A 21,479-nucleotide genomic window follows, 5' to 3' on the forward strand; every position below is an offset into this window, starting at 1 on the left:
CATATCAGTTCCTTTTTTTAGAGTGTACAACCCTCATCAACAAAATGTTACTTTGCTACGCAATTTAAACGCATCAGCTGTAAGATAAACAGGACGACATACGGAAGACGGTGCAGTGACACAGACAGACGGATGGGTGGACGTGCTGCACAGATGGACAGACAGACAAATTCAGAACAGAAACTTTGGTCTGAAATATTCAACAAATTAATTTTGTACGTCAACAAAAATCATCAGTATTAAGTTTTTTTGCATCATCTTGTGGAAAAGCTGCACATATTAACATTATTGTGTTTATTTTCTTAACAATATAAAAGCACAGTCGGAAATGAAAAACAGAAAAAAACAGTGTGATGTTTGCTGAAAAGTTTATTTTCATACAACTCCATTTAATATAAAAGTATAGTAAGTATAAAAAAAAAAAAAAAAAAAAACAAAAAAAAACAAAAGTTTGGTTTTAAGTTAAAATCTTGCTGTAAAAGTTTTTTTTTTTTTTTTACATATTTGCCTCATAAGTAAAACATTATCTTAACAAAAGACTTAATATTAAATTGCAGCCATAACGTCTGAGGTTTTTCTCAAACCAAACTAACAGTTATTACCAAAAGTGTGGGCTGTGGCCCCCTGTGGGGACATGAAGGTCCTTTGTTTTTAAATACAATCAGAATAATAAAACAAACCCATGGGATTTAAATGATGCATTACTCTCCATTTATCTGAACTAGTTTAACACACACACACACACACACACCCACACACACACACACACACACACACACCACACACACACACACACACACACACACACACACACACACACACACACACACACACACACACACACACACACAGCTGACAGTTGTTCGTGGTTGGATCAAATCAGGAAGCAGCCACACTGCAGCGTGTCCTGAATCACTGGAACGTACCAGGACTTGTTCAAAGTAGTTTGTCACTTTTCAACACGTTTTCTTCAGTCTGTCTTTGTTCCAGTCCTTCAAGAGGTCACCTGCACTGTGTGACAGTGTCTTGTTGTGTGGAACACGTTGAGAACACACCGCCCCCCCACTGATGGACTTTGGCTCGTCTGCCGACACAGTGGGCAGGTACCAAACTCCTGAATGACTCTGGAGGCGCAGCGGACACACAGACACTGGTGACCACAGTTCAGAGTGACTGTGGCCTCTTCAGCCATGCACACCACACAGTCCATTTCAGGGTCTGCACCAAAAACACAAGAGAGACAATTACAACCTACATCACACACAGAGAAGCAAATATGTTCCAACTTCTGTTCCTGGAACACAACGGCTGATTTCACCAACAGACTGTTGGTTTGAAACCTTCAAGTGAAACATGGAAACTGAACTCTTGACATATTTTACCTGATGGAGGTTCTTGGACATGTAATGGGACGTGCTTGTCTTTGTCAACATCAGGCGGGGCGAGGTATTCTGGCACAGGACAGGACTTTCTGGTGTGAAACATCTCCTTTTTCTCTGATCCTGCAGTGAAGAACAACAGTGACATTTTATCTTATGACATCGTCCCAATGACGTCGTCCACGTGAGATGTGGTTCCGAGAGCAAACTTACCCAGTAAGAAAACAGAGCAGGTCTGTCCGTAGATATCGATCATGGCCCACAGGGGTTTGCTCAGGTCCACTCCTGTCAGAAGCTCCTGCTGGCTGCTCTTGTTGCTTGTGAAGTACAAGGAACCACCAGCAGAGACCCAGAACTCCAGTTCTGAACCAGGCCCACAGTGGACTGCACTTAGGGGAGCGGCCCAGTGCCCAGGGGTGTTGGTGAGTTTAGGAATGGCCATGTTGGGCAGAGGCAGAGTTCTGGATGTTGGAGGCACGTTGGTGAAGCCCACACGCAGGGATCCACTCCAGTTTTCTAAAACGTTTTGTACTCTGAGACGAACCTTCTCCTGAACCTTCAGTGGGCGACTGCTGAACACCAGACCGTCCTTGAAGTTCTCGTTACTTCTCTCTGCGAATCGACCCCCCATGCTGAGGCGGATCATGTCCCCTACAGCCTGAGTGTGGAAGGACAGAGGACCTAAACAGGACACTCCACACCTGTGTGTCCTCTCTGGACAAAAACACAGAAAGGGGGAATAAAAACATTGTTTAGTTAGTGATGCAGACTGATTCTTCAGGACACATTTCCTGAACTCAGTTTATTTTTTCATCCCAGTCAGGCAGATCACATCAACCCATCCAACATAAAACCTGAAAGTATTAAATCTGCTTCTTTATTTCAATGCTGCAAATAATAAACTGTGCTGCTGTTAGTCAGGTTGAAAAAAGAACAAAAACTTTCTTCTGTGCTTTTAAAAATTCTATTAAATACTCATCTGATATTTTGAATTATTATTTATATCTTTGCTTTATTTTTCATTAATTAGTAACTGTTGATCATCAACCTAATTTTAAGCTGACAAATGATTTTTAAAGGGATCCTATCAAACGTTCAGTCTAGAGTGAAGACATCATCTCACCAGAGTTCCTGTTATTGTCTCTCTGCTTCACCATCATGACGAAGAAGGTTAATTTTCTTCAGGTGTTGAAAAATGTGTTCTCTCTGTATCTTTGTTCAGTTCTGACAGAAGTGTGACTGTTGGCTGAATATAAAGACTTCAGCACACGTGCACAGAGAAGCCAAACACTGAATGGGGAGGGGCAAAGGGAGAAAGACAAGTTACATTTTGCTGAAGTACCCGTGATATCATGAAATGGAATCTTCTCTGACATGTACAGATTGTTTTACAGATTAAATCTGTTCAGTCATACTGGAAACGAGTTTCAATCAAAAGTGGTTTTGACACATAAAATGTTTTTTTGGAAATAGTCCTTCATGACTATATTTAACTTTCAGTTCATTCTACATAATGCATTTGTAATCGGAACAGATGGTGAACATCCAGGATGCACAGACATGAATATGAGAACAGGGCTTCACAGTTTGGTCTTTTCTTATAAGTTTCATGATGTTGTATCATGATTCATGATGTTATGAGATTGGCAGCATCCTGGTGTTGATCGTAGACGGTCTGAGCATTATTTGAAGTAGTAGTATTATATATATTATATATAATATATATATTATATTAATATATTATATAATATATTATATATTAATATAATATATCGTATATTTATATAAATATATATTATTATAGTAGTAGTATTTGAAGCAGGTGCAGCACAGTGTGAAATGTTCCGATGTAGTTTTGATTGTGTGCTTGATCTGAAATTCACATGCTGTGACTCTGCCCTCCAGCCCTCATGAACACAAATGTTCTTTGTGCTCAACAGATGGACCCACTTGATAAAATAGTTATTATTGGTTTACATCCGATTGAGCATCAGTTTGAATTTTCAAAAAGCTTGTTGACTTAATCTGAGAAACAAGCCATATGTTGTATTTCTTAAAACAGTAATTTTTTGGCACTCACGTGAATAAAAAATGTGGAAATATCAGAAAAGAAGTAGTTTTCTTTCTGTACTCCACTGGATCCACTTTCCTACCACTGAAGGGTAACTTGTATTTTGAAGGGGATGGGATGAATTCTTCTCTGGAAACTAAGAAATCCTCTGAGAGCACCAAGAATCTGAATTACAAAAGCTTTGCCTGCATGAATCAATATTATTAGAACTAATCTACACTGGAAATTTGTACAGATTGATTGTAATCATAGATGCCTGCAATTTTTTTGTTGTTATTGTTTTTTTATGGTAGGTGGTTGACTGACAGACTTGTCCATCCAGGGCGTGTCCACCTGCCTCCAAGAATAGGCCAGGCACCCTATGGCCCACCCATGATGCCGGGACTGACCAGGTACAGTATGTTCTGATGTAGTGTTGATTAGCAGTATCATGCAGGTGGTTTTTACAGATAAAGTGACGTGACTGAAATGGAATTCACTCCACATGAACAAAGGCAGCTCGTCCACTAACAACCTCTTTGAACAAAATGTTCTCTCCTGCTTTGTTAAACAGATCATTCACCAGATAGCAGAGCTTTGAACTAGTTCAAGAAGAGAAAATAAAAACAAGAAACAGGAATAGAAACGACAAAAACAAATCTGAAAATGTATTTCTTTGAAATCTGGAACAGCATCAGTTATTTGAAAAAAAATCTGTCTGGTAAATGATGGGGTTTTCCCCACTATTTGTTTATAACAAATTAAAACATTTTCTGTTTGCAATAATTTCTTATTGAATTCTCTTCATGTCTTCCACTGAAAGTCATGCACATCCTTGAACTGCAGAGAGAAATTTACCACCATCAGTTGATTTAAGTAAAATATTGTGTGGTCTCCCTGTTTCTGAACACAGAAGATAAATATTGTTCTGTGTACTTTATAAATGTTGGTCTTTGACATGAATGTCATCCATGTTTGATGGGCAAACTAACATGGAAAGAGAAATAATGTTGCAAATAGTAAGTTAACTCTACATAAGATAATGTACCCAGCACAGCCTAATGCAAACCTGGGCATTGTACGGCCCCGGGCCACATCTGGCCCTTTAGCTGTCTCTGAGTGGGATTATTTAGAAATGACAAATTACACATGAGTATGTTTTTACATCATGCATGAACTAATGCAAGCATTTATTTTGGAGGCCTCTTTTATTCTCAGTTTACTTACGTACGTACATGTGCCTGCGTACAACTTTACTGTTTCAGGGATTCAAGTTCTCTGATGGATTTCTGTCAAATGGAAGCAAAATCAAGGCCGGATGCAAGATATAAAATTTACAGCATCCTCGGGACGCAACATCCGTGGGACACATTCACATGGGCCACGTTCAGAACATTCAAAAATCAATTTTAAGAATAAAGTCTCTGTTTTTTTTTTCTCTCCTCGCTGCCATCAGTATCTTTTCATCTGCAGGAGGAGGGGTCGGGGGGGTCAGCCTGCTGTGTGTTTGAGTGTAGGTCTGTAAAGACCTCACAGAGTGGACACCAGCCTGCAGAAACTAGGATCGTAAAAGCCAACACGTACTGAGCCACGTTTATGTTTAATGACTGCGCGTTTAAGAAGACAACAGTGCTTATTAAATTACACGTCACGCGACTAGTCAAAAAATAAATAATAATCATGCTGCAGAGTAAATTCATCCAACACAAATAACAATTAAATATTTAATGAAAAGAAGAGTCTGCATTTACACACTGTGTCACGATGTTAAAGTGTCTGATGGATCTCTGCCCAACCACTAACAAAACTGCCATGTGTAGCCCAGAATGTGCAGTGATTATTATTATCCATCCATCCATTTTCTACACCAGTTCACTGCAATTCAGGGTCACTGAGGGGGCTGGAGCCTATCCCAGCAGTCATAGGGCGTGAGGTGGGGTTCACCTGGGACTGGACGCCACTCTGTCACAGACCCACATATACACAAACAAACACATTCACACACCTACAGTCAGTTTAAAGTTTCTGATTCACCAAACCTGCATGTCTTTGGATTTGGGAGGAAGCTGGAGTACCCAGACGGAACCCACGCAGACATGGGAAGAACATGCAAACTCCACACAGAAAAGCCCCAGGTGGGAATCGACCCCAGGATCTTCTTGCTGTGAGGCAACAGTGCTAACCACTAAGCCCCAGAGTTTCCATGTTTTGATGAAATAAATCTCAATATATCAGAGTGACTTGTGTTCAGTAGTAACACGTCATTAAATTCTGTAATGTTTGTTAAGTGAGTGAACGGTGCGGTGAGGTGGCTCAGCAGACAAAACGGTTGTGATGTTTGTAGAAAACTTTATTTTTAAAGTTTACTATATTTAACAAGAAAATTATAAAAACATTTTCAGAAAACAGTTTTTTGGAGAAACCTTTGAGGTATTTTACAGATATATTCTCTGTAAAACACATTTACAAAACACTTTATACTTAAAGTTTAGTCATAAATGAATGAATGATTGAATGAACTGAATTGAATAGAATTCCTGTTGTACTGAATTTAATGTTTTTATAAAATCAACACTGTACATTATTCGCTTTATTAAGGACAGTTCACAAGGCACAATAAATAAAACGTGGTGAAATTTATCATGAAACATTGTCAATCTTATATTATGCAATGAAACATGGCAACATTTTATATTAAAAAAGAAATTTTCACATGTGACAATTGTTCCTGACTGGAATCAAAACAGAAAACAGTCCCACTGCAGCGTGACTGAATAATGATATTATTTCAAACAGGTGATGTCACAATTTGTAATATTCTTAGATTTTGATCTTTATGTCTTGAAGGTCATATGGTGGGTTCACAGAGCTGCAACAATCATGGGCAAAAGAAGGATTTTGTTTGTTTGTTTGTTTTACAAATTTACACCAGATGCAGACAAGCAAAATAAGTCGCAGCAACAAGCAACGAGAACTGGGAGCCATCTTCAAAAGCAGCACATTTTTCTAAAGTTGATATTAAAATATTTTTGCATCCTCCGTGTGCTCTGGTTTTCTCCCACAATCAAAAACATGTTTATTTAGGGTCTGCTCCTTTCTCTGCCCCTGACCAAGGCAGCGTCTCTACATCTGGAGTTGGTCCCCGAGCGCCGGACTGTGGCTGATCACTGCTCCTAGTGGTTGGATTGTGTCTAAATGTAATTAGGATGGATTCAATGCAGAGGATAAATTTCATTGTATGTATGTACAGTGACAATAAAGGCTTTATTCTATTATATAAACCCGGGTAAAAAAAAAAATGTTCCCAGAACGTTATCAGAACATAACAATAAATGTTCCCAGAATGCAGAACGTTCTTATAGATGGTTTTCTTGTTGTCCCCTCAATGTTACTAAATACGTTATGGGAACGTTACAAGAAACATTAGGATAACCCTAGGAGAAGGTGATCGGTATGTTCTTATATATATATATATATATATATATATATATATATATATATATATATATATATATATATATATATATATATATATTCGACCTTTTTTTTTTTTTTTTTTTGCAAAAACCTGATGGATTTGAATCAAGCGTGCTTGCATGAGCCAACCTTGAACCTTCATATGCATGCGTGAATTTTTTCACGCCTGTCGATTGCGTCAGTTGCTGGCAAGCAGCATTTGTGTGAGGTCATGTGTAGTGCTCTCGGCAGATTTTCATTGCAAGGAAAATGATGGAACGACTGGAGCAGCGCTACTGAATCAAATTTTGCCAGAAACTGGGTGACAGCCAGGTGGAAACCATTAAGAAGATTCAGACGGCTTTCGGTGGCTTTTCAGTCGTGTGACTATCCAAGAAATTGTTGAAGAGGTGGGCATCATTTTTCGGAGTCCAGTATGTCCTGTGAGACTTCAACACGAAGGTGCTTTTGCTCCGCCATCAGCAGCTTCAGCACGAATTTCACCGCCACTCTTTTCATGGCCAAATCTTCTGTCACAGTGGAATGTGCCGAAAAAGTGTTGATGTCCACCTCTTCCGCAATTTCTCAGATAGTCACACGAAGGTCCCGCATCACCACAGCGTTCACTTTGGCAATGACCTGGTCATTTCAGCATGTTGATGGCCGACCGGAGCGCGGCTCGCTCTCCACCATTGTGTGGATGTCTTTAAACCAGTTTACCACTCCTTAAGCTGTGTGACACCCATAGCATCGTCATCGAAAGCCGTCTGAACCTTCGGAATGGTTTCCACCTGGCTGTCGCCCAGTTTCTGGCAAAATGTGATGCAGTAGCACTGCTCCAGTCGTTCCGTCATTTTCCTTGCAATGAAAAACCACCGAGAGCACTACACATGGCCTCACACAAATGCTGCTTGCCAGCAAATGACACAAACGACAGGTGTGAAAAAATTCATGCATGCGCACGTAGGTTCAAGGTTGGCTCATGCAAGCACACGTGATTCAAATCCATCAGGTCTTTGCAAAAAAAAAAAAAAACAGACCTCGTATATATAAAAGAAATCTGGACTTTTGTTGACGTTTGTTGGCATCGTTTAACCTTTGCACAGCTTCGTTCCTGCAACTGGCGCTTTGTCACGATTTTTAAAATGTCGAAAATTTGAGCGAATGTCACTGAAAACCTCAATTCCTCCGTATTTCATTTTGCTGTAGTTATTGATGGTTTCTTATCTTTTGCTTTATTTTTGTAACGTTAGCATTTAGTTTAACTTTTTGACAGCTGAATGTTTTCATACAATACAGAAGCTGGTTTGATGGCGCTGCTGTGGAGGAGAGATGCAGCTCCTCTGCGGCGGTGCTGTGTGTGGTGTGGGGCTTCTGCTGCTGCATGTGATGGGGCGAGCGCAGCTGCTGTCATGCTGTGGTGCTGGCCAGCCAGGAAGAATTTGTCAGCCTCCTGCACCAGTGCACAACAGCCCGTGATCGTGGTGTTGGCCAGCGCTGCGCACACATGAGGGGAGAGTTGCTGCACAAAAAGTCCAGCAAAAAAATTGCTGTGTATTTGTTTGCAGCGGAGGGCTTTGTAGGAACACGATCAGCATCATTGCTGTAGAGTTGCCGAGGGCCATCACAACGTAATAATATTTTGTGTCGTCTGCTGTGATCTCTCAGAGTGAACTGCACCTCAGTTTGTGCAAACCAAATGGCAGAAGGGTGACTTTGAGCATCAAGTGTGGTAAAAGTTCCAGCAGCAGCAGACATTCACGTGTGAACAGCTTTGATCCACAGAGGTGTATATGAAAACAGAAAGCCCAGTGTGATCGCAAATGGCTGGCTGAGTACATGCGCATTTCGGGTGTACAGACAGCGATTAGAGTTTTGGTATTTGAGAGATCTGAGAAATATTTGGTGTGTTTGGAGTGTGTATTATTTTGGTGGAGTATGTGTGGCATGTGTGGTTAGTGTGGTGGTGTTTTTTTGTTTTGTTTTTGTTTTGTAAATATGAGGCGTCTTATGAATGTTGAGCAAGCGCTTCAGTTTTTTTTAATTAAAGGAAGATGAAGCACGCAGCGCATTGTCAATCTGAACCAGACAGTGAGGATTCTGATGATGAAGGAGATGATCCCTCTATTGTTCTGGATGAGCAACCAGCTTTGCAGCTTCTCCAGGACTCAGGCGCTACAGAGCCCCATCCCAGCGCCAAGTCCTGGGATGCAGAGCAGGATGCAGACACACACTGCTCTATCAGTGGCTCCAGGTGCGTTTCGTTTAAAGCATCAAGATCAATGTTAGCTTCGGTTTTGTTTTGTTCCTTTTGTGCTCTTGATTCACAGGCTATTCAGTGATGGGAAAAGTAGAAAGCTCATTTGTCCAGCTTTTCTTGACGATTTGTGACTTTTTTACTTTTTCTCTTCGTTCAGGAATCGTTGTATGCCGTGTGACAGGGCCATAATAGTGTAGCAGGAGGAGTATTCTCCGTCTTTCCCCTGATAGCCATTTGGCTCATCCAATCCTCGCTAGGGGCGCACTTTAAAAGGAGTAGTATCTTAGTGGGTGGGCCCCTTCCTGGTTCAGTATGGCATTGAGCAGGTGTTCTTAGCCGCTCCACTTTCACCACCTGGTTGTTTGCCTCACTCCCTGTGCAGGTATGTAGCAGTGCTGTGCTGCGTATCAACCTTATTGTTTTGGTGCTTGTTGTTAATGATTTAATTCTGCAGCACGTCATCGTGCAGCGAGCGGCCAGCCTCCTCCCGTGTGCTATCTGGGTACGCGCCTCATTTTCTGCAGTTCAGGTACGTTGCTGTAGTCGCACTGCCTGTAAGACAGCTAAAAGAGGCTATAGCTCATTATTATATTTGTAAATTTGCAGCGGACAGGAAATCTGTGCTATCGTGTTGTGGGGAAACGTAATCTGCAGGTCGTTACGGCAACATCAGCAGCTGTGGTGCTCCTACCCCCCTCTCCTTTCCTGTGACCAAGTGTTTTTTTTTAATTGGTATGTAGCGTAATGTGTTAGCAATGCACATAATATGGTTTTTGTTTGTAATTTAATAATTTGTAATGTCATGGCAGATTCCTGGGGTGGACGGCGGCTCGAGATTGGCTGCATAGGACCGCTGCTGCTTTGCCGTATTTGGTTTTAGTGTGTGTTCTCTGACCGTGCTAACGTTAGCATACCTCCGGGTGGCGAACTCAGACACCCGCAATATATAACCAGGTCTCTTTGTGCAATAGCCCTGGCGGGTGTTCGGACCAGAGTTTATTAATTTTATTTTATCTTTTCTCTTTTAACTGTATGTGTGTTTTCTTTTCATATTAGCTGATATGTTTTTCTTGTGCCTAGTTGTTTGTGGTTAATTTTAAATACTTTTTTTGTGAGCCATGTTTCATTTGAGGGATTGTCTTGATATCTTTTATTATTTGTTTTTCAGTTGTTGGGTGACGGTGGTGTTGTAGGGGCCCAGGGTGTTGGATCCCTTGATTTTGGTGTGTTGTGCTTCACCCACCCTGCCGGATTGGACTCTCACAGTATGATTGTGGTGTGTGTGTCACGTGTGACTGGGGTGCTTATCTTTTTCTTTAGGGACCATCACTGCTGGTGCCTCCTTCTCACCGGTAAGCCCCCGTCATTGGTCAATCCCTCAATGTTTTGCGAGCATGTGTTAATTGTGTTTAACCACAATACAATTTGTTCATTTTTAAATATTTGGAAATAAAACGTCTCTGCTTGTCTTTCTTACCCTAGTTTGAGAATCTTTTTTTTTTGTTGGTGACCTGTAGGGGTCGCCACAATCTGGCGTCAAGAACAGGATTCTCATAGGGTGGGAGCAGAGACTTGTGTTCCTCAATTTGTGTTTTTTTTTTTTTTGGTTTTGTGTGGTATTGTTTTGAGGCAAAGCAGCAGTGGGTTCGCAATTGGTAAGGTATACCATTTGTTTTGTTTTTTTTTCCAGAGGTTTTTTTTTTCTTCTTCCTCTCTTTTTGGTTAAGTTGTAGCCATGGAGGAACAGTTGCAGGAATTAAGAGAGTTAGTCGGTCAGTTGAAGGCAGACAATGAGCGGTTGCGACAGGAGCAGGCCGTAGTTGGGTTGGGCCCTAGCACTTCGGTGTCTGCTGGACCTCCTGAGGCCCCTCTTCTTGAGAGGCTAGTTCTGGTACCTCGGAACTGGAAATGCCCTATGTTTAGGGGAAGATCAGGGATAGGACTGAGCGAATGGATTGAGGAGGTAGAGGCTTGTATGAGAGAGCGTCATCTATCTACATCTGATAGGGCGTTCTTTTTGTTTGATCATCTTGAGGGGGAGGCGTGTGAAGAGATTAAATTTCGGTTGAGGGAAGAGCGGGAAGATCCAGATGAACTCATTGCAGTGTTGCAGGAGTTGTATGGTTGTTGTGATTCTTATGTTGCTCTGCAGGAAGCTTTCTTCTCCCGACGACAACAAGAAGGGGAAACATTGCAAGAGTTTTCGTTAGCATTGATGCGTCTATTGGCGTCTGTTACACGGCGGGTCCCAGGCGACATGCCTAATACTGACGTTCTGCTGCGCGATCAATTTGTAGAGCATGTTAGTGATGGCTCCCTCCGCCGGGAGTTGAAACAATATGTGCGCAGGCAGCCTACTGCTACATTGCTTGAGGTTCGGGGTAAGTTAATTCGGTGGGAACGGGAGGGCCTGCCTGGGGGTTCTCGGGGTCATAGTTCTTCTGTCCCTTCACTGCTTGGCTTTCAGCATGGTGTCAACGGTGGCCCCACAGTTAATCCAACTTATGGATCCGAGCTAACTGAGATGAGGGAGATGCTCAGACTCCAGCAGGAGCAGCTTAATCAGCTCACTCAGAGCATCTCCCAGTTATGCAGCTCTCGTCAGCGTAGTCACTCCCATCATGGCCCTCTTATCTGTAATAGATGTCAGCAACCCGGTCACTTTGCTAGGGAGTCTGATGGGGTTCGTGTGGCCTCAGGCCTTCAGTTTTCTCCTTCTGCACGGAGGACCAGCCAGCAGGCCCATTCTGTTGAACCGGTGGAAAACTAGTTCCCGCCGAATTGCAGAGCCACAGTTCAGAGGGTGTATCCACAGGCTCAAAGTTTGCCGTCGGCAATTCTGAAGTTGCTAAATTGGTGTCATCTTGTCCCCATTTAGCTGTGAGCATGGGTGGAGTCAGTGTCTCTTGCTTAGTGGATACTGGCTCTATGGTCTCTACAATTACAGAGAGTTTCTTCCTTCAACATTTTAAGCCATGGAGTGAGGAGAAGCTTCAGTCTTGCCAATGGCTTCAACTCAGAGCAGCCAATGGCCTGGCTATCCCCTATATTGGCTATTTGGAGCTTCCAATTGAGCTTTGTGGCAAGCTGATGCCGCAATGTGGGGTCCTTGTGGTCCGGGATCCTCCTGGTAGTGTATCAGCACCAGCTCCTGGTGTTTTGGGGATGAACATCATACGCAAGTGCTACCAGGAGTTGTTTGGCCAACATGGTCTTGCATTGTTTGATTTGCCATCTGTGTTTGAGGCCCCTGAAGCAGTTGTGCAGGTGCTACATTCATGCCATCAGGCTAGTGTGTCAACCTGTCGCTCTGCCTCTGGTGAGGTCAAGGTGTGTGGCGGGAGGATGTGGCGAATTCCTGGTGGGGTAATGCGGATTGTTGCAGCAACCTGTTCTGGACATTACTCAGGTACTGCTGCATTGTTTGAGCCTTTGGAATCTGGTCTCCCTGCTGGACTATTTGCCTCACCAGCTCTGGTTCGGGTCGTCTGGGGGACAGCCTACATTCCTATAGTGAATGTAGGTTCTACCGAGGCACTGCTTTATCCTCGTACAGTAGTTGGCAGCCTAACTGAGGTAGACATTGTGAGTCTCCCTGCTGGGGTCACAGAAGTACCATCTAATGTGGCCACAGTCTCATCTCAGTTGGTTTCCACTTCTGTTCTTGAGCAGATCGCCTCTCTTCCCTTTGCTTCCTTGTCTGCTGAAAATCAGTGTATGGTCAGAGCTCTCCTCACAAAGTATGCTTCTGTATTCGCTGCTCATGATGGTGACCTTGGTTGTACCAACTTGATCACCCATGACATCCCTTTGTTGGATGACGCTCCCGTTCAGCAGCGCTACAGGCGTATTCCTCCATCTGAATATGAAGTAGTAAAAGCACACATAAACCAATTGCTGGAGGCTCAGGTGATTCGGGAGAGCAGCAGTCCATATGCTTCCCCCATTGTCCTTGTTAAAAAGAAGGATGGCAGCCTCCGTATGGGTGTGGACTACAGGCAGCTGAACAGTAAAACCAGGAAGGATGCTTTCCCTCTGCCTCGTATTGAGGAGTCTTTGGATGCTCTGACCGGGGCTCGCTGGTTTTCGACTATGGACCTTGCTAGTGGGTATAGTCAGGTTCCGGTTGCAGAGGGAGATTGAGCCAAAACGGCATTTTGTACACCTTTTGGCTTGTTTGAGTGGAATCGTATGCCCTTTGGGCTCTGTAATGCTCCGAGCACCTTCCAGAGATTGATGCAGAGGCTTTTTGGTGATCAGCAATGCCAGTCATTGCTGCTTTACCTGGATGATATTGTGGTCTTCTCTTCTACTGTTGATCAACACCTGCAAAGGTTGGAGGTGGTGCTCAGGCAGTTACAGCGAGAGGGCCTTAAAGCAAAGCTTTCCAAATGCTCCTTTTTTCAGAGGGATGTGTGTTATTTGGGGCATGTGATTTCTGATAGGGGTGTTGCTACAGACCCTAGTAAGGTTGAAGTGGTGGCTATCTGGCTGTCTCCCACCACAATTTCCGAACTGCGGTCATTTCTGGGTTTTGCCAGCTATTACCGCCGGTTTGTGGAAGGCTTTGCCAAGTTGGCAGCGCCCTTACACAGATTGGTGGCTGAGCTGGGAGGAAAAAGGTCTAGAAATAGATCACATACCGTGGTTGAGCATTGGTCTGATGAGTGTCATCAGAGTTTTGAGTCATTGAAGACCAAACTCACCACTGCGCCTGTGCTGGCTTACGCTGACTTTCCCTTTCCTTTCATCTTGGAGGTTGACGTAAGCTATGGCGGGTTGGGGGCAGTACTGTCACAGCAGCAGAATGGCCAGATTAGGCCGATCGCTTATGCCAGCAGAGGTCTACGGCCCACCGAGTGCAATATGGAAAATTATAACTCCATGAAGCTGGAGTTTTTGGCGCTCAAGTGGGCCATGACTAAAACATCTCGAGAATACCTGCTTGGTCATAAGTGTGTGGTCTATACCAACAACAATCCCTTGAGCCACCTTTTCTCAGCTAAGCTTGGTGCCACGGAACAGCACTGGGCAGCTCAACTCGCGCAGTTCGATTTTGACATTTGTTATCGGACTGGTTGGGTTAATAGGAACGCTGATGCATTGTCCCATCAATATCCTCCTGGTCCATTAGACCTGGAGGCTATGCTGCCTGCTACAACAGTTCCTGTAGCCTTACAGCAGGTATTGCAGCCTAGTGCAGTGGAAGCAATTCAGGGTGCTGTTGTGGCTCTGCCTCATTATGCTCCCCGGGATCACTCCCAACTTCAACAGGCCGACCTGATTATTCAAGAACTTTCGGTTTTTTGGGTGCAGAAGCGGCGTCCAACTTATGTGGAGCGCAAACAACTCTCCCACCCTGCCTTGGTTCTGCTTTGTTAGTGGGACCGCTTGGCAGAGAAGGGGGGCATGTTGTATCGGCGGGCCTTCCGCCCTGATGGTACCAAGGGGGTGTTGCAGTTGGTGTTGCCTGCGGCATTAAAAGAAGAGGTATTAACTGAAGTACACCCGAGACATGGCCATCAGGATGCTGAAAGGACCTTGGAGTTACTGCGTTTACGCTGTTACTGGCCAGGCATGTCCGCTGATGTGGCGCAGTGGTGCCAGTCCTGTGATAGGTGCCAGGTTGCCAAAAACACTCAACCAGCCACTCTTAGCTTTATGGGGCACCTGCTTGCATCTCGGCCAAATGAGATCTTGGCCATGGATTTTACGGTACTGGAACCTACTGCTACGGATCTTGAGAACGTCTTCATCATGACGGATGTCTTTAGTAAATACACTCTGGCCATTCCTACCCATAACCAACGTGCTTCTACTGTGGCACAAGTGTTGGTTACAGAATGGTTTTGTAAGTTTGGGGTCCCCGCTCATATTTACTCTGATCAGGGTTGTAATTTTGAGAGCTTACTGATCCAGCAGCTTTGTAGTCTTTATGGCGTTGAAAAGTCCCGTACAACGCCATATCACCCAGCTGGCATCGGGCAGTGTGAGCGGTTTAATCGAACCCTCCACAACCTGCTGCATACATTGCCCGCCTCTCAGAAACATGAGTGGCACTCCTGCCTACTGCAACTCCTTTATTCATATAACACCACCCCCCATCAGTCAACAGGTGAATCTCCATTCTTCTTAATGTTTGGACAAGAGCCTAGGCTCCCAGTTGACTTTTTGTTGGGCTGCGTCCAAAGTCCAGTTCGTGGTGGCGTTTCGGAATGGATTCAGGAGCATCAAGCCCGGTTGCGGATGGCATTTGAGGGTGCCAGAGAGAGGTTGAGGTTGGTAACAGAGCGTCGACGAAACAACTACAATCGGTGGGTCCAGGATGTTCCTCTGCACGAGGGGCAGTTGGTGTTGTTGCGGGACTGTAGTGTAAAGGGCCGTAATAAAATACAGGATTTTTGGAGTTCGGTTTTGTATCAGGTTCTGAAAGCACCAAACGATGGGGGCTCTGTGTATACTATTGCCCCCGCGGAAGATCACTCCAAAATTAAAACGGTCCACAGAACCCTGTTGAAGGCGGCGGCTGGAGTTGGTACCCCTGCAGACCCCGGTCCCCTTTCTCCCGAAGGAGAACTTCTGGAGGAGGAACCCTCAGAAAATGATTTGTTTGTGGTGACTCGTGAAACCCGTCATGGGACTCCTAGTCGCATGGTGGCAGTGATTCTAACCACCTCACTGTTGCGGGGTGGTGCAGTTCCTCTAGGGCAGGTGTTAGTTTCTCCTGCCTCTGAGGTGACTGATTTGCCGCCTGCTCCTTTGGCAAGTTCACAAACTGCTCCTTTGAATGCCAGTGGGGGAGTAGTTAGGTGAACTGCACGGTCAACAGCAGGCCAGCACTCCAATAGGTACCACCTGCCTAGGCCCGTGGGCCAGGTGGTGGATGGAGTGGTGGGTGGTTCTGGCCCGGTGTCCAATGCGATGATTGCACTTTTCAGACCTTGGGACTAGTTTAGTGGAATCGATGCATTATCGGGGCGACGATAAAAAAGGCGGGGTAGAATGTGGCAGGAGGAGTATTCTCTGTCTTTCCCCTGATAGCCATTTGGCTCATCCAGTCCTTGCTAGGGACGCAGTTTAAAAGGAGTAGTACCTTAGTGGGTGGGCCCCTTCCTGGTTCGGTATGGCATTGAGCAGGCGTTCTTAGCCGCTCCACTTTCACCACCTGGTTGTTTGCCTCACTCCCGGTGCAGGTATGTAGCAGTGCTGTGCTGCGTATCAACCTTATTGTTTTGGTGCTTGTTGTTAATGATTTAATTCTGCAGCACGTCATCGTGCAGCGAGCGGCCAGCCTCCTCCTGTGTGCAATCTGGGTACGCGCCTCGTTTTCTGCAATTTCACACTGCCTGTAAGACAGCTAAAAGAGGCTATAGCTCATCATTATATTTGTAAATTTGCAGTGGACAGGAAATCTGTGCTATCGTGTTGTGGGGAAATGTAATCTGCAGGTCGTTATGGCAACGTCAGCAGCTGTGACGCTCCTCCCCCCTCTCCTTTCTTGTGACCAAGTCGTTTTTTTTATTGGTATGTAGCGTAATGTGTTAGCAATGCACATATTATGGTTTTTGTTTGTAATTTAATAATTTGTAATGTCATGGCAGATTTCTGGGGTGGACGGCAGCTCGGGATTGGCTGCATAGGACCGCTGCTGCTTTGCCGTATTTGGTTTTCATGTGTGTTCTCTGGCGGGTGTTCGGACCAGAGTTTATTAATTTTATTTTATCTTTTCTCTTTTAACTGTATGTGTGTTTTCTTTTAATATTAGCTGATATGTTTTTCTTGTGCCTAGTTGTTTGTGGTTAATTTTAAATACTTTTTTTGTGAGCCATGTTTCATTTGAGGGATTGTCTTGATTTCTTTTATTATTTGTTTTTCAGTTGTTGGGTGACGGTGCTGGTGTAGGGGCCCAGGGTGATGGATCCCTTGATTTTGGTGTATTGTGCTTCACCCACCCTGCCGAATTGGACTCTCACAGTATGATTGTGGTGTGTGTGTCATGTGTGACTGGGGTGCTTATCTTTTTCTTTAGGGACCATCACTGCTGGTGCCTCCTTCTCACCGGTAAGCCCTCGTCGTTGGTCAATCCCTCAATGTTTTGCGAGCATGTGTTAATTGTGTTTAACCACAATACAATTTGTTCATTTTTAAATATTTGGAAATAAAACTGTAAATTATTGTAATTGGGGTCACGTCTCTGCTTGTCTTTCTTACCCTAGTTTGAGAATCTCTTTTTTTTGTTGGTGACCTGTAGGGGTCGCCACAATTGGAACAGACAGTGAACATCCGGGATGCACATACATGAATCTGAGAAGGGGGCTTCACAGTTTCTTTTAAGTTTCATGATGTTGTATCATGATTTCATGATGTTATGAGATTGGCAGCATCCTGGTGTTGATCGTGGAGGGTCTGAGAAATATTTGAAGAATTTCTAGTTGTTGTGATGTATTTTATAATTACTGAACAAAACTTGTGCCGTTCTTGTGTGGGAGCTGTTGTTTTGAAATGTCATTTTTGCAGCAGGTGCAGCACAGTGCGGAATGTTCCGATGTGGTTTTGATTGTGTGCTGCATGAGTGACACTGGCCGTTTTGCTGATGTAGTGATTGGACTGAACAGAAATTCACATGCTGTGACTCCACCCTCCAGCCGTCCTGAACAAAATGTTCTTTGCTCGACATATGACCCACTTGATAAAATAGTTATTATTGGTTTATGTCCTATTGAGCATCAGTTTGAATTTTCAGAAGTCTTGTTGACTTAATCTCATAAACAAGCCATATGTTGTAATTTAAAAACAGTAATTTTTTGGCACTCAAGTGAATGTAAAACACATATAACTTGATATCAGAAGAGAAGCTGTTTTCTTTCTGCGTTGTTGTTCTCCTCACTGTACGAGTTCTTTCTCAACACTTGAAAGTTTTTCCATTAATCAACACATTTGCTCTTCTTTTTCCTTGCCATCACACAGTATATTAGGCCTGGATTTTCTTTTCTTTTTTCCTTCCTTTTTTCTTCCATCATGGTTAAACTGAGACCCTGCTCTGTGTATCCCGTCATTGCTGAGTTGTGTTGTCTCAACCCTGTATGCTGTAAAATAAATGTCCTTTTGATTGTGATGACTAACTTTGAGTCTTTTAATGTGCTTCTGGGTCAGTACATCTGAAGTCACCTGGCAGGTCCCACATCACCCTGTCATATTCTTTTGAACAAATTCACAGGTGGTCCTATACCACAGATAGGTAAAAACCCAAAATACTAGGTTTGTATCTCAAATAGTGTTGAAGCCACAGCCCCTGGAAATTTTAGTTATTTGAATTTTGTCAAATGAGGTTCTCGGAGCACTTTCCAGCATGAATATCTCCAATTGTATGGAATGCACAGCTTTTAAAGTCAGAGTCTAGGGCTAACTTTTTCTGTAGAATTTGAAAATATTGTCAGATTTTGTATATCTTGTGCCCTTGTCCCCTCACAAGGCTTTGAAAATGGTTGAATATTCCTGCACGCTGTATCATTGTCACAGAATGACAAACACATTCACACTCACACCTACAGTCAAATTAAAGTGTCCATTTCATCTAACAGCAGATAACAAACAATCCTTTACATGGTCATAAATGAATGAATGATTGAATGAATTGAATAGAATTCCTGTTGTACTGAATTGAATGTTTTTATAAAATCAACACTGTACATTATTCACTTTATTAAGGACACAGTTCACAAGGTACAATAAATAAAACGTGGTGAAATTTATCATGAAACATTGTCAATCTTATATTATGCAATGAAACATGGCAACATTTTATATTAAAAAGAAATTTTCACATGTGACAACTGTTCCTGACTGGAATCAAAACAGAAAACAGTCCCACTGCAGCAACCAGGTCGGGGTTAATGAAGAATTACACAAGGGTCAAAATTTAAAAATGCACCAATCATATTGAAGACAATGCCACATTATGTGTCTCACAAAGATTCCAAAAAGGTATAGTTTGGACTATCTATGACTTAATGTTATGGAGTTATTGTTGTGTGGGCCGCCAGAAGAGGAGGTACTGCTGGCCCACCACCAGAGGGCGCCCTGCCTGAAGTGCGGGCTTCAGGCACGAGAGGGCGCTGCCACGGACACAACCGGGAGTGACAGCTGTCACACATCATTTCATCACTTCATAAAAGCCGGATGTCATCTCCACCTCGCTGCCGAGATATCATCTACCTGTGAAGGTAATTCTCTGCTAAACTGAAAACATTGACTAACAGTCTGAACTTCTTTGCAGCCGTTTTCCTGTAAGTGTTTCCTTATCTGCTGGATTGGCCTTTGGTGTGATCAGCGACGGCTTCGCTTCACCCCCCCAACCAGATATTAAATTGTTACCTTTTGGCTCATCTATTGACCGTTCATTTGCGCCCCCTGTTGTGGGTCCGTGTCACTACACTTTCCCCAACAGTTATGGGGTAAAAACTATAAGAATGGTGACAAAGGTCAATTTCAGTTTGTAGAGGAGTTGCTTCATTTTTTTTTTTGTCAAAAGTGGTGCAAATTACTGGTTGAACTAACAGGATTAATAGATGGAATAGATTTGACTGTGTTGAATGCTTTGTTTACAAAGTAAATGTCAAAGAACATGGACGTAGAACTACATTGGATTCTGTGGCATGTGACATATGTTACCTTGTAACGTGACAACTGAACATGACACATGGTGCAAACTATTCCTTTTTAAAAGACTATTAACCAATAATTTGCATCACATTTGACAAAAATTGGACCAACTTTAACTTTTGACCCCTGTACAAACTGAAACTGATCTTTGTCACCATTCTTGCAGTTTTTAACCCCATAACTCCACAACATTCAGTCATAGATAGTACAAACTATACCTTTTTGGAATATTTATGATCAGACAAATGATGTGTTATACTTTTCAATGTGATTGGAGCATTTTAAAATTTTGACCCCTTGTGTAATTCTTCATTGACCCCCTATCTGGCCGCTATGTTGGATTTTCAAGTGGCCAGCACTTTTTTCTCAAACACTGATTTATGAAGAACATTCATGCCAAATCTGATGCTTGCATCACCAAGTGAACAATTCTGGCCAAAAGTCATACTTATCTGCTTGGAACTGGGAGGAAGCTGGAGCACCTGGAGGGACCCTGATGAACACAGGGAGAACTTTCAAACTCCACACAGAAAGGATTAGGTGAGAAGCAAACCCAAGACCTTCTCGTTGTGAGGCAACAGTGCTAACTACTAATCCACCGTACTGCCTGCAGTAGTAACAGTATTAAGTAAATACAATGTGGATTGAAATGATTATAAATTTGTCAGTTATTAACAAACCCCCTATTTTCAAAACAAGGGTGGCGGGAACTTGATAAATTTATTGTCGTGATTGAAAAATAAAGTTGATGTTGCACGTGCACCTGTTGTTGTGTGGAACAGGTACAGGATGTTCTGTCATGGTTTTGACTGTCATATGCAGGTGATTTTCCAAATTTTGATGAGTAGAGTTGAACGGAATTTGTTCCTGGCAAGCAAATATTTTATTTTAGTTTTTCTTCCTGCAACCCTGATGAACAAAATGTTCTTTGCTACGCTATTACACACATCAGCTGTAAGATAAACAGGACGGACATACAGGAAGACGTGCAGCGACACAGACAGACAAATGGGTGGACGTGCTGCACAGACAGACAGATTCAGGCAAATTCACCTACTTTGCAACCATTTTCAATTCCTGCTTATTCCACTTCAGGCATCTCAGCAGTCATACTGCGTGAGATGGCGGGATACACCGTGGACAGTATGCCTGTCTATCACAGGGCCACATATAGACAGACACACACATTCATACCCGCACACATAATTTAAAGTTTCCAGTTCATGTAAACTGTTTGTGTTTTGGATGTAAGAGGAAGCCGGAGCACCCAGAGGGAACCCATGTAAACACGGGAGAACAAGCAAACTCCACACAGAAAGGCCACAGGTGGGAAGTGATCCCACGATCTTCTTGCTGTGAGGCAACAGTGCTAACCACTAAGCCACCGTGCTGCCCCCATACTTTACAATGTTTTGGGAAAAGGTCCAAATTAATCAATCAATCAATCAACTTTTTTCTTGTATAGCGCCAAATCACAACAAACAGTTGCCCCAAGGCGCTCCACATTGCAAGGCAAGGCCATACAATAATTATGAAACACAGTCTACGTCTAAAGCAACATAACCAAGGGATGGTCCAGGGTCACCCGATCCAGCCCTAACTATAAGCCTTAGCGAAAAGGAAAGTTTTAAGCCTAATCTTAAAAGTAGAGAGGGTATCTGTCTCCCTGATC

The 21,479-nt window shown here is 43.3% G+C and overlaps 1 protein-coding gene across 1 annotated transcript in view; it reads right to left on the reverse strand.

Moving 5' to 3' along the window:
* Window positions 1–758: 758 nt before the first annotated feature.
* LOC117510284 (protein neuralized-like) overlaps window positions 759–21,479 on the reverse strand; it is a 53,355-nt gene continuing 32,634 nt past the window's right edge. The window contains exon 6 of the mRNA XM_034169926.1: window positions 759–1,218. Coding sequence (XP_034025817.1) covers window positions 995–1,218 — 224 coding nt within the window. The 3' untranslated portion in view covers window positions 759–994. The remainder of the gene's footprint in view (window positions 1,219–21,479) is intronic.

Source organism: Thalassophryne amazonica, chromosome 5, assembly GCF_902500255.1.
Source record: "Thalassophryne amazonica chromosome 5, fThaAma1.1, whole genome shotgun sequence".
Classification (NCBI taxonomy): domain Eukaryota; kingdom Metazoa; phylum Chordata; class Actinopteri; order Batrachoidiformes; family Batrachoididae; genus Thalassophryne; species Thalassophryne amazonica.